General features: G+C 38.8%; 1 protein-coding gene across 4 annotated transcripts in view; it reads right to left on the bottom strand.

Moving 5' to 3' along the window:
- mus101 (mutagen-sensitive 101) overlaps window positions 1-14132 on the bottom strand; it is a 66816-nt gene that overhangs the window by 21385 nt on the left and 31299 nt on the right. For all 4 annotated transcript variants that reach the window (XM_087347390.1, XM_087347388.1, XM_022077469.2 and 1 more), the window contains 6 exons: window positions 10378-10518; window positions 8718-8902; window positions 5316-5482; window positions 3973-4178; window positions 2562-3046; window positions 1150-1218 (listed from right to left, as the gene is read on the bottom strand). In XM_087347390.1, coding sequence (XP_087203516.1) covers window positions 1150-1218; window positions 2562-3046; window positions 3973-4178; window positions 5316-5482; window positions 8718-8902; window positions 10378-10518 — 1253 coding nt within the window. The remainder of the gene's footprint in view (window positions 1-1149; window positions 1219-2561; window positions 3047-3972; window positions 4179-5315; window positions 5483-8717; window positions 8903-10377; window positions 10519-14132) is intronic.

The following is a 14132-nucleotide window of genomic DNA, read 5'->3' as shown; positions in this document are numbered from 1 at the left end:
AAATATATTTGTAACACCCAATGCACTGACAAATGCGGCATTTGCAACTCACAAGCTGCAGCTAGTGTCAACTTATGTGGAATGCGGACAAAGAGCCTGCATATCCTTTCGACATTTTCATCAAACACATGTGGACCTGTACCTTTCTTGTGCAAAACACTTCTGCTCTCCTTACAATGTTTGTACCAGACATGTATCAGCAGTCTTGATGGTGACATCCTGTGATGCATTGTTCTGGAACATCTTTGGAACTGTGCATTCAATTTCATTTCAACAAACCACTCCATGCAATGTGCCTTCTCTTGCAGGTTCATGGCAACTGACCTGATTCACAAAGATGGATGCAGTGCACTGGAAAACAATGGATACTAGCAACTACTGGGAAATCAGTGAAACTTTGAGAGTTTCTCTTGCTCATATAGTGTGTCTATATCTTTTCATAAAGATCTTATTCAGAAGTAAAGTTGTAAAGATAATTTATATACACATAATATGTCAAATTCCCCCGTCCCTTTCCTGCAGCCTTTCACTCTCCTTTAACCATGACTGCATCGACAAGAGACGTGTGCAACTCAACATTTGGAATGTACGAGCAGTAGTCTGATCCCGAACAGTCCCGAGTGAAATTGAAAGAACCTAAGTCATCTGAAATGGTGTCAAACACTGGAGAATTATCAAAAAATATCCCAAAAGCAATGCAATATTTAAGTCCCTTCTCAGATTGTCTGTGCACCTATATAGAAATTAGTAGAGTGTGAATTTGTTGTGTGGAGCTACCAAGTACAGAACAGTGTACTGCAGTGAAATGACTGTGATGGCAGAAAAGATAAGCAGTTGATTGTGCACAGCTACTGATTGTGACTTAAAAAGAAACAACAGTGGAGCTGTGAGAACATAACAGTTACATCCAGTGTGAAGTCTGGCATCTATACTCAAAATTGTAATTTGAAAAGTGACCAAACATCAATCAAGAAATAATTAACTGTAACAGTGAACAGAACAAATCCATGTCTCATTTTAATCCCTGATTCCATTATAACATCTGCATTTTATTACCTGAAGACCTAACTGTCTAGATAAATCTAGCTAAAAGTCATGAACATATGATATTTCAAGGCACTACATCATACAGAATGTTTTGTTACTTACATCATGAATTGGTTGTTTATCTTTCGGAAGAATCATTTGCCAACAGCGGCGCTTCAACTCAGACATCGGCTGAAAGCACAAATTAACAGCATCAGTGACTTGAAAATCTGCCATTAAGGAAACATTTCAGTGTTTCCAATCTTCATTAATCTTGGCACCCACTGCCTCTTTAGACCTTTGAAGTTCATAAATGTACCACAGACCACGCAACAGTCTTCCTATTCTACTCATATCACAGAACAATGACACTGAATAAATCCCCATTAGCTAACAAACTCCACACAGCACAGTTCTTCTCAAGAAGCCAAGTCACATAGTTCATCAGAAAATACCCTACTTCATTTGGAACCTAAAGGTTTATTACTATGCTCACAAGAGTCTGCCACTAGCCTCCATCCTGATTCAGATAAATCCTATCCACATACTCCCACCCCATGTCTTCAGAACCAATTTTAATATTATCCCCCCATCTATGCCTGTCTTCCAAGTGGCCTCTTTCCTTCAGATTTCCTGACCAATACTTCACATTTCACAGAAAAAATTATGGTTTTATATATTTAAATAAATTTAAGACACTATTCAAACCCCAGAGAACCAATCCACCAAATTCTTTTGGACAAGTTGTCTGACGGGATAACCTCCCATCAACAGCAACAGACCCTAGTTTGAATGGTCGAGGCTCCAGCCACGACAGAACCCTGTTAGCAAAATCAAATTCCCGTTTTAGTTATAACGCTCTGTTTACCATTTCCAGTAATGCGTTTCATATGCAGGAATCAAGTTATATAGCAAGGGACGATGTCTTGCGCTTGCGCAGGACTCTGCCCTTAGACAGCTTTTTGGTTGGTTGGCAATTGACACATTCATCGCCCTGATGACGGAGGCAGTATGACCTCTGAAATGTTGGTAAACATCTACCATACTACACAGCACAAGAACCCAGAAGACAGAAATCTTCATATTAAGTAATTTTGGTATGGACATTACCTACTGATTCTATATTGTAAAAATTAAGTTCACCCTTTAAAGGAAACTAATTTAAATATGGACTGCAAGGCATTATGACCAAGGTTACAGTATTCATCTAAAACTGTGCATTTGATAATATTCTATAAGGTGTAAAATATACTTTCATTCAAGCTTTCACAAAAACAGAGTTAATGTTTAGGAACTATTAAATATTTGTTGGTTATAATTAATTCAAACCTACTGGTTATTTACAAAACTTTATACAGAATAAAATAATTAAACTTAAATGAGGAAGTGGCAACATAAACCAATTTCTGGAGTCCCAGTGCACCACATGAAGGTAATGCTGGCATTGCAAAACACTTAAAATATTTGTATATCTTGAAGAGCCTCCTTTGAAGGGTGAACTTTTAAATAAGACACATACAATTACAAAATCTTACGGTACTCAGTTTTCTCTTCCTTTTTGGAGAGACTATCTCCTTCCCAAAATCAGGAAAATTATCAATCCACTTCTTCCAGTTCTTTTTTGTGTCAGGTGACGGGTCAGGCTTCAGAACCTGGCCATATGGAGTTTGAGGCGTAGAAACAGAAAATGGTCCTTTAGGAGTTGGCTGATTTGGATCTCCTGGCCAACCTGTATCATTCTTTGGAGTCGATTCTGATATCTTTGGAATATGTAATGGAGATTCCTGGCTAAAGCCATGCCTACTTTTGTAGGAAGGTGTTACAGGAAGACTAGGAGGGCCCATTGCAGTGTTTGTCTGCAACTCCACAACTCTTTTATTAACAGCCTTCAATTCCGGCACTGCGGCCTGTGCATCAACAATACTGCCTTCAGGCTTAGACTTATCATCCTTCATCTGGACAGCTGCTGAGCCATCTGTCTTTGCAGCTTCAGTTACTTTGTAAGGCATATTTATAGAACCTGAAAAAAAAGTATACCGATATTTGAAAAATGTGTGAATGGAACCTTTTGCGAAAGACTGAAAGCACAGTAACAAATAATCAAGTAGATATGTAAAAGAAAGAAGCAGGCATGGACCCAAGGACAATTGCACCCATCCAACATCAGCTACCTGTTAACTATTTAACCAACTAACTATATGCAGCAGAGTCCTTCTTGAGAAGCTGATAGTCACTCAGGTATTCAAGTAATTGCCTGCTTTTTATAGAATCCAAAGGTTAAAAGATCCCTGTCCAGAACTACATCAATCCAATCCACATCCTCCTAACCTATTTTCCTAACAGCCATTTTAATATCATCATCTCATCTACACCTAGGTCCTCCAAATGGTCTCTTCCTTTCTGATTTTCCAACTAGAATTTTGTATCTATTTCTTACATCCCCCATGCGTGTTATATGACCACCCATCTCATCCTCTATAATGTAAACATTCTAATAACTGGTAGAGTACAAACCATGCAGTCCTCATCATGCAATATTCTCCAGTCTCCTAACATTTCATCCCCTTTAGGTACAAATATTCTCCTAAGCACCCCATTCTCAAACACCCTCACTCTATGTTCTTCCCTTAATATAACAGACCAAATTTCACCCATACAAAACAGCATGTAAAATTATAGTTTTATTAACTTAATCTTTATGTTTTTAGGTAGCATATTAGGGGGAAAAAGAGTCTGAAATGCAAGCTAGCAATTGTTCCCCATATTTCATTTTTTTATTAATGCAATTTTGATTCATTACCATCCTTTCCAAATATCTGAAATTTCTCAAATTTTGGAAGGAATTAGTAGCTAGCTTGACATTATCAATTTTTCCTGAAGTCTGGTAATGTGCAGAGCTACCTGCTAAAAATTATAAAGTTGAAGAACAGGACATGTCAGTCTTACGTGAACTCTCTCCAACAAGATAAGTGTCCTCATTGACTCGCTGTCCCTCCTTAGCACAAGCTAAAAGCCACTCATGACTCACAGCAGGCAGCTTCCATTTCAAAGCAGCATTGTACTTCTGGCTTCCAGGTTCACAACATATCAAGTGTGTTGATGCTAGTGCATTCTTCTTCTCATTGCTTTTTCGTGCAAATGTTTCTTGGGTTCTGTCACATAGGACAAATTTGAATTGTAAAGTATCATACAAACAAATATTGTAAATCAAAACATTCAGTTCTTCTAAAATATATACAACGTAATAGAATATTTGAAACGTCTTTGTAAAAATGGATATCGTAACTGTCCATTCACCTCACGCCCATCCCATTATGACATACCAGGCAAGCTATGTACTGCTTGTGACATTACTAACAATTGTGTAGCAAGAAATTAAAACAAGTCACCATTCATGTGTATTTTTGTAAATATAAGCTGCATGCATATAAGCCAAATTTTAAGAAGAAAAATCCATATATCATCTATAAGCCACATCAATGCTTTTAAATTATTTTTCCCTGAAGTACCTGCCAGATTTAATTTCTTTGAAATTTAAAATACAAAAATATGTTTATGATTACATTAAAGCACACACCACATTGCAGATTACTCACACTGCTAGTAAAATTATGGAATAATAAAAGTTAAAATATGGACAAGCCTTGTAATTTACCACATTAGTTTCTTAATGTGAAAATTATTTCACCTTCACCACAGATTAGTCCTGCCTACCACCTTCATTTCTGTAGTATGAAATATGGGGGTATTTTAAAATAATATTCACTTTAATGTTTAAAATTCTGAATGTTAAGAAATCATGAAGGCTATTCAATCTATTACTCTCAGCTTTCATGCACTTACCTTTCACTTTTCGTATGTGCTGAAATGGAGCATTACAGTCACATGAAGAAACAAGAAATAAGCTTAGTTCTAATAAGCATCTGTTTACTGTATCACTGACTCACTCAAGATGTATCCTTCAAGATCATGGAAGGTACGCACTTTCATGCTGTTGAGCATGACTAAAATTACTCTGAATTACAAACTTATCAGTTTCCAAACTATCTCCACTATAAATTATGAAAATCTCCATTTTCCTAAACAGGTCATTTTACTATCTTTCTGTGATAAAGTATGCAATATGAAATTAATAAGGTTTCACTGTATTAAAACTAGAACAGCTGCTAATTCTATCATGTTTCAAAGTTTATAAAATTCAAACACTGTGGTTGCATTAACCTAGCACAAGTCATAATCTTATTAAAAAGTCACAGGACATGGTACAATAACCATTATATTCTACTCACACAGCTCCCAAGAGCTGAGCCAGTGCAAAGATGAAGTCTCTTTCCTTTCCAGTATAGGAACTGATGCCAATCACACAACCAGCCAATGGCTGTTTGTTCACATCAACAGACACAGGGCGGTGATAATACAACACAGGCATCAACTCGTCCTGATGATGGCAGTCCTCCTGCAAACAATCTGAAGTGGTGATATCTGCTTTATGCTACTTTCCCACATTTCCATTGGGTATTTCTCACAATAAAGCACTATCCATTTTACAACATCCTCCCTTTTGCATTTCTGTTCATCTGTGTCCACATCCCTGCAAAACTGCCTTGCTCATTCATACATCTGTATGCATGCAACTGAAAAAACTGAACAAATGTCCATGAAATTATATACTGGGAGTCTTCACAGCTGTAACATACACTTTACATGAAGACCTATACCCTCAGCTACGGGTCATGCCAGGAATTGTATTTTGTGCACATATTTCCTAACTTCTGTCATCACACATATCCATAAAGATAGCCAACATCCCTCACTGCTGATTTCTTAGTACTCATTAGTAACTGCATCTCTGTAGATGATTTCAGGCTCTCATGACACCTGCAGCATAGTCCACCACCTGAGCGTCGCGCACCTATCGCTTGCTACTGAGCCGTGCTTCAGGTTGCATCACGTTCACAGCAGCTGGTACCTGACACCAGCAAGCTGGGGTATAATGCAGTTTACGCCTCCCATTCTAAACTTCTTTTCAGTCCATATTAAAGCAACTTATATCTGGTGATAGTCTGGATACTTTTATTTTGTTAACCGTAATCTTCTTCCCTCAGGCATTAGGCCATGTGGATTGTTAAGGCAAGGTTTCATGCCACCTCTTCAGTCATCTTCTTAAACTTCTCTTCTTCCCATATTTGTTATTATAATCTGTTTTGATATTGTGTTGTTTTTTATTCTTCTTATACAATGTTTACAATCATCATAGTTCAGCATTTTTTTATAAATGTGATAACAGACTGAATTTTAATTCTTCTGAAAGTCTCCATTTTAAGACCTAACAGTAAGTTGTAATTCTTAAACCTTCAATTTTTAAATATGATAATCTCTTCACATTTACTTTTCTAAATGTCCAGACTTCACTTCCATACGCCAACACAGGTCTTCCCAAAGTTCTGTAAATGTTGTTAAATTTAGTATGCTCTTGTGCTAATCAAGGTATAAATAAACAATTTATTGTTGCAATCACTTGTACAAATTCTTAATATTCCTCATAACCTTCTCATCTTCACATGATACACTCAATGCAGCCCAGATAGAAGAAGGTCATCTGTCTGTCTATAGTACAAATTTCACTAAAAACAAGGCTTTTACGCAAAAATTACAATTTTTGTTCCATTAACCAAAGATGACATCTCTATAGCACTTATTTAGAGCATGTTGTAATTCGTCTTCAGTTTGGGTTATAACCACTTTGTCATCTACAAGCAGGTTAACATTGTTATGATACACATTCTTCCATGATTCCTCTCTATCCAATGTTTTATAAGATAAAATAGAAACAAACAACATGAAAGGTCACAACTATGTCTCACTCCTCCAATCAGGTAAATCAGATTATATTTTTACTATGAGTATATATTAAAGCATCATGAATCTGATTATTCACTGCCAACATTTCCAACAGTTTAATTCTATTAAATTTACCATAGGTATCCTATAAATTTCAGCATTATATTCCCTATTAACCCCTTGCGGTCCTATATTGAACTGAGTCCGCCACGCATTTTATGAATTTTATATGTGATCTGGAGTCAAACTGAGGCTGGCAAACAGTGTCAGCATATCATTCAAGCCTTCTTCGTTGCACTAGTTCTATCCTAGATTTGCTGGTAAGACTTTGCGTACCTTATAATAGTGAAAGGAGGCAGGAGAGAAACGTTGTTTTATTCTGACATGTGTCCAAGGAAGCCAGGATTCCACACCAAGCGTTTTGCCATGCATCATATTGTGAAGGAATACCATTGGGTGTGTAGCTGTCATATTTACTTAGAATAGAAATATTTTATATCTGATAAAGTTATAAAACAAATATCCCATCTTCCTACTAGGAAATCATATTTTTTAAATTATTTTTGACACATAGAGCAATCCACCAGTGACATATGCATATTTATTCTTCTTATCAAGCATTCTTTGTGTGTAGAGACTTCAACGTTTACACTTTGCGTTCTGTTCCAAATTTATGGTGCTGAACTTAGTCTTGAACTTTCGAACACAATCAGAGCGAAAGGAAGCATAGCTCTGAGATTATGAAATCCAATGCTTATACATCGTATATCTGCATGCAATAAGAGATGTTTAGACGTCACCAAAGTCATATCTATCGACTTGGTCTTGCTTTATTCTCTATTGAACAACATCAAGCAGAAAAGCAACATTTACTACACATCTCACTAGCGACAGTGGTACAGTCAGTGAAAAATATCTCACATGGTCAGTATTCAGACAAGAGGAACTGTGATCCTCTCAGAACATATTTTCACCATATTTAGCAAAGTTTCTTCCATTTTATGCAAGTTATAAAAGAAAATCAAACCAGTTCATAATAGTAGTTGAATTTATACAACTTAGTGGTATTTAAATAGACCAGCAGAAAGCCATAGTGGTATTTAAAAGGGAACACTGAATATGCTTTTTGGAAAATGATTATTAAACTCTGCATCTCTAAACTTTTATGTAATTTACTGACTTTATTTCCCAGTCTTTCTTCTCAGTCATCCCTCAGTATATGTTAAGGTTCTTATGTTGCTATCCTACTGGTATTAGTACTTTGTTCATTGCAATGTTAAATACTAATACAGCAGTTTATGGTTCTTGTTTCTACAAACCAATAGTAATAAGATCACACCAGCATCTCCTACTAAACTGTCCTCCCTTCCTTCCATGGTTATTAAATTTCAAATGACAAACTCTGATACAACTGAGAAACAAATGGATGAAATATCAAAATTGTATTTCATTCTTAATTTGTGGTTTATCTAGCAACAGTGGATTAAATAAAAAACTGAAAAGTACGGTGTATGAAAGGAAGTGGTTGTGGCCTAATACAAGATACTATATCATCATTTGGCTCAAAAGATTGATGAAAACCACAAACATTCCATTAGGAGAGCTGGTCTCCAGACACTCCTTAACACGTAACAGTACTACTAACCACACAGAAGCAATGATCAAGGAAATGCATACAAGCTAAATCAGTCTTCAAAACAGGGCCACCAAACGAACAATATCAACAAACCTACACTACACAAACCATCTGCATATCTCAACCATAGTAAAGTGAATAAAGGTGATTTTAAATCAATGATTTCCCATCCATCTAAAGAAATCAGGACAGAACAAACACAAATTGTACTCACCACCCACAAGTATGACACAGTCTCAACTGCAGTTTGAGACATTTTAGCACCATGTAAAGGCACAACAGCATAATGAGCAATTCCTCTGAAGGTCTGGCCAACCACAAGTCCACCACGTGACTCAATGGCATCTATCAACAATTCCTTTACCTCATCTTCATAGTCAACAATGATAAAAGTTAAGTCTGAAAATGAAAAGTAATAATTTTATCTTTACCATGTTACCTAAGAAACTGCATACGAGGTGCGATCGGAAAGTTTCAACACTGTGTCAATAGAGGGCGAACCGGATGTAGTACGACCTTCTGCCGCTAGGGGGTGCGGCCTACATTCATAGTGAATCAGTGTGCCAGCCGGCATCATCAAATTAGCATTTGTTTCTTAGTTACGGGCGTTTTGGTAGTGCATTACACCGACCCTCCTGCGATTTCGGAATGGCGTGTACATCAAATTTTGCCAAAGACTCGCCAAAACGGCTACGGAAACCTATGAAATGCTAAAGCAAGCATTTGGGGAGTCCGCAATGGGTCGTGCACAAACTTTTGTGTGCCATTCACGTTTTAAAAATGGCCGAACCTCTGTCGATGATGACGAGCGTTCTGGACGACCATCTTCGAGCACAACGCCCGAAAATGTTACGAAGATTCGGCAGGCCATTCACGAAGATCGACGTCGTACCATCAACGACTTGTGCGACATTGTTGGGATAGGCTATGGGACCTGTCAGCTGATTCTAAAGGAAGAACTCCACATGCGACGCATCCTGTCTGAGGACCAGAAGCAGAATCGACTTCTCGTTTGTCAGGAGCTCAAAGATCTTGCAAGAACCGACCCCCAACTTCCTTTCTAAGCTCCGTGTGACTTCTTCCTCTTCCCAAAGATGAAAATTCGGCTAAAGGGAAGGAGATTTGAGACGATAGAAGAGATTCAGGCAGAATCGCAGATGGTGCTTGACAGGCTGACAAAGAAGGATTTCCAGGGATGCTTCCAGGCTTGGCAGCGGCGCTGGGATCGTTGTGTTCACTCCCAGGGGAACTACTTCGAGGGTGATGGATGAATTTAATACCTGAGATAAGTGTACGGGTTTTTATACGCGCAGTCTGGAAACCTTTCGATCGCACCTCGTATGTGTTTAAAGGAAGAATGTGTTGAAAGGTATATAAGTGCACCGCACTGGTTCTCAAACTTTGTGACACTTCCACCCCATAAAATAACATATATGACCCCCACCACCACAATTAGAGCTACAAATTTCATTACAATTACATTAATTATGCATACTTACCTTTATACACAGAAATATCCCTAGAGGGGTGTGGGGCCTGGAGCAAAGCAGTCTACATGGGGCCCCTCCTCAATATTTCAAGGTGCATAATGAACAAATAAAGGAAAAAGGAAAAGGAAAAGACAACCAGTAAACTATGCGTCAAATACTACTGATGCCAAGTTGTATTCTTAACTCTGTCTGGGACTGCATTGAAATTAACAGGCTACATACGTTTTGTGTTACATTTTCACTTCTTGGGTGCTTCAGGTATTACTGTGCACAAAATATTTCATAAATCATTATGCTAATAAGCCCCTGCTCCCCCTAAAGCATGGTGGAGATATATAACATGTGCCTCAGTTTGAAAAACAAATTTGTGAATTTCTCACTCACCACTGAACACAGGTACAATTGTTGATTCAGTATACTGTGTGCTGTCCTGCTCTGGATTGTGGCAGACTGCTGTTGTGTCTGCAGGCTCTGTTGATTGCTTATCCACATGACCACTTCCCAAATCTTGAAATGCATCACTGTCTGTAAAATACAGTGAATACTATCAGAATGGAAAGCAGGACACAGAAATTTGGATCTTATATCTGTAAACACTCAACATGAGAACATTACAGAATACACTTGCTTCATCAACTGTAACAAATAAAAATTATGGCTGATGAATGAAAATTATCCATCACTGTATGTGCTGAATTCAATATTTCAATGATGACTGACATTTTCACAAAACCAGTGAATGAGGCCAACAAGTGCTCAGATCTGACTGTAGATGCATGGTATCCAGTGACGAACATGCTCAGGAATGTTGGGGGAACGCAGAGCCAAACAAACCGAGCGCTGACTCCGCCCCCTAGCTCCTTGGGCCTGGGTCCGGGCATGTGCACTGGTCCCAAGCAGGCAGTTACACAGGCGACTTCCGAGGATCCAGTTACATCAGAACCCTGAAGATGGGGACAGAGTTTGTTCCCAAAACATCGGTTTACTACGGTAACCAGTTAACGTGGCTGATTGCCCGAGAAGATTTTATTGATTGTACTCGCCGCAAAAGTCTCAAATCCTGTATCAGTCTATATTAATTAAATAAATTAGACAATAACAAGGAAAAAAGACCATTACAAACAATGAAATATAAAAAATAGCAGTATTGGTCTCATGTAAGTTATATTTCATTCACGAGAAAGTCACTACCTATTATTCTAAACACAATGAATGAAATAATAGATACTTTTTCATCCCCATACTTATCTGATGAGGAAGAAAATGAGTAGCTGCAGGACAGCCAAACCAAATCACAAGGGCTTGCCACAAGACTTAAGCAGCACAAGACTCAGATTAAATGGGGAGACAATCAGGTTACAAAGAGAGGTGACATGACAGAATTAGTTTGGAAAGACAATCAGAACTACATATGCTGACAAACATGCAGAAGGCATCACCACAAATTAAACTAGTAACAGTAAGTGCTGCAAAAGGACAGAATATCCACACACTGAAAATGTTGCTAGATAGTGCAGAAATACATACATCTATATTACATTCCACAGATCCATAAGTTAGATGACAAGAGGATATGGAATGAGTCATAATACATGATACATATTATAAAAGTACAATTCATACTGTTATAAAGAAAGGGTTCACGTAAATTAGCAGTATGTTACAAATAAATCCACCCATTACATACAGCAGATAAATTTTATTACCCATATACATTGTATGAAGACAAGAAAACCTTAGTAGTATTTGAGGTTTCCATGGGGGTAAATCTGAAAATGGCTGTCTTCTGGGTTGTTGTGCCATGCAGTCTAGTAGAAATTTAACGTTCAGAGGTCCTTGCTGTCTCCATTATCATATTGATGAGTAAGTTGCACGTGTGGAAACAGTTAGAGTTATAGGAGACTGACAGTCAAGGAAGAGTCTTGGCCTACCTAGTGGGGAATGGTGTCAGAATCAGGCAAGGGCCTGGGAACCAATGGAAGCAGGTAGGCATGCCACAGCCTGGCCAGCAAAAGTGGTAAGGACATGAGAGAGAGAGAGAGAGAGAGAGATATGGAGTGAAGGAAAGAGAAAGAGGCCCAAGAAATCAGCCCTTATAAGGGACCATAGGAGTCTGGTTGGTGGATCACCAGACATATGGGAGATGGGTGGATGTGATGAGGAGGAATAAGGAAAGTGGAAATGAGGGCTGGCTGGGGCTGGAAGTGCCCTGAAAAGGGCAGTTTACTGGCTTAGTGGCCCAAGTGGGACTGGCAATGCTGTATGAAATTCTTCCTAAGTCCTTTGAGAGAGTGGATGAGGGGCTTCCATGACCAGGTCAGGCAAAGTCCATCCTCCCTGTTCAAGTTGCTCAGATGTCGCTCAATCTCGAAAGCCCCCCTGATCATCTGGTCCATGTATCTGGAGTTGGTGGACAGAATAGTGGGGTCTTGGAGTTGAATGCAGTTGTCCAGACTGATGCTGTGTTCGGCCATGATGAATTTATCTGGTTGCTCCTGCCGTGTCATGTCCCCCCCTCCTATTGGTTTCAAGGCCTTCACCTGATACTGACACCAATCCACACTCGTTAGGCCAAGGCACTTCTTTGACTGTCGATCTCCTACAACCCAATCAACAACCCAGAAGACAGCCAACCTCAGGTAAACCTTAATCAACATTATGACTTATTTGTAAACATTATAAATTCATCAACAGAGTAAAACGAGTGTGTATTTAAGTATCTCTCTAATGCTACCTTAAACTGTGCCTTTCAATATAGGAGACTTATGAGACTTGATGGAAGACCTGAAAACTTTAATGCAAACATAAGATGTACCCTTCTGAAAACATAATATATTGGCAATCTATGAAACTGAATCTTAGTTTTTGTGTTGACACTGTGTATAACAGAATTAGAATAAAAATGACATCAGTTTGATGTGTGTCCCCATACCATGTACTGTGAATGATATAGAGTACCACAGACAGCAAGATCAGAGGTCTTCTGTCTGAATAGTGTGACCTCAGTCTTGGTAGAAGCAGTAACATGAGATGTAGTTCTGGAGAATGTGGGATTGCTTACAGTTGGGGTGGTTATTGTCAAGGTTATAGCACTAGTTTCTCAACAGCTGTAGGAAGCCAAAGCGAATGATTGGTTTCCAGTGTTTGATCTAGATTCTGAAAAAGTCTCCTTGCTTTAAGGAAGCCTTCCTTGGCTTAAGTTCTTGGATAGCCTTCTCATTCATATATATGGGACATTATATATCACTAGATGTGTGACCTCCAGAACAGATAACATAATGAGGTGAGTTGGGACATGGAGCATCAACATGCCCAGTCTCACTGCACACACACCAGATAAAAGGCTGGATGCACACTGTTCTTATGTGTGCCATAAAGCTCTGGCATTGGAAGCAATGCACCAAATTGCGAACAAACAGCTGAACAGCAACATTATGTCTCTCCACCTGTACAGGTGAAACAGCTGAAAATACTAGCTTTTAGCAATACACCTGCTTGCTTCTTATTGTCAACCTCTACCAACAGTGCATCATTTTTCAGTCCAGAAGCATTCTTCAACATTCCAGCAATGATGTCCAAAGCCTTTTATATACAGAAAGGATTGATATTGTGCAGTGCTTTCTCAGCTGACAAGACTTTGAATATTATGAATCACATTAATAACTTTCACAGCAGACGTGCAGCGGCGCCAGGCTTATGTTTGAAGTTGCACTGAAACCATGCGAAAGCACCTTGGAGATAGGAAAGGTCTGGTGGAAGCCTTAGTAAATAATAAGTAGGTAAGCCTACGAGGTGCGATCGGAAAGTTTCCAGACTGCGCCTATAAAAACCCGTACACTTATCTCAGGTATTAAATTCATCCATCACCCTCGAAGTAGTTCCCCTGGGAGTGAACACAACGATCCCAGCGCCGCTGCCAAGCCTGGAAGCATCCCTGGAAATCTTTCTTTGTCAGCCTGTCAAGCACCATCTGCGATTCTGCCTGAATCTCTTCTATTTATTATTTAGTGTTCTGTCTGACAACAGGTCCATATGAACAGGATCCTTCCATCCTTTTCTCGGACTGGGACCTGTTCATATACGTTCTTGGCACATGATCCAGAAGTGGTTTGCCTTTGCCTTCTTCTGTGTGTGAATGG

The sequence above is a fragment of the Zootermopsis nevadensis genome, unplaced genomic scaffold (assembly GCF_977971745.1).
Source record: "Zootermopsis nevadensis isolate Lab colony 2312 unplaced genomic scaffold, Znev_1.0 Znev_ptg000011l, whole genome shotgun sequence".
NCBI classification, from domain to species: Eukaryota; Metazoa; Arthropoda; class Insecta; order Blattodea; family Termopsidae; genus Zootermopsis; species Zootermopsis nevadensis.
The sequence above is the reverse complement of the archived record's forward strand: the minus strand, read 5'-3'. Positions and strand labels throughout refer to the sequence as shown.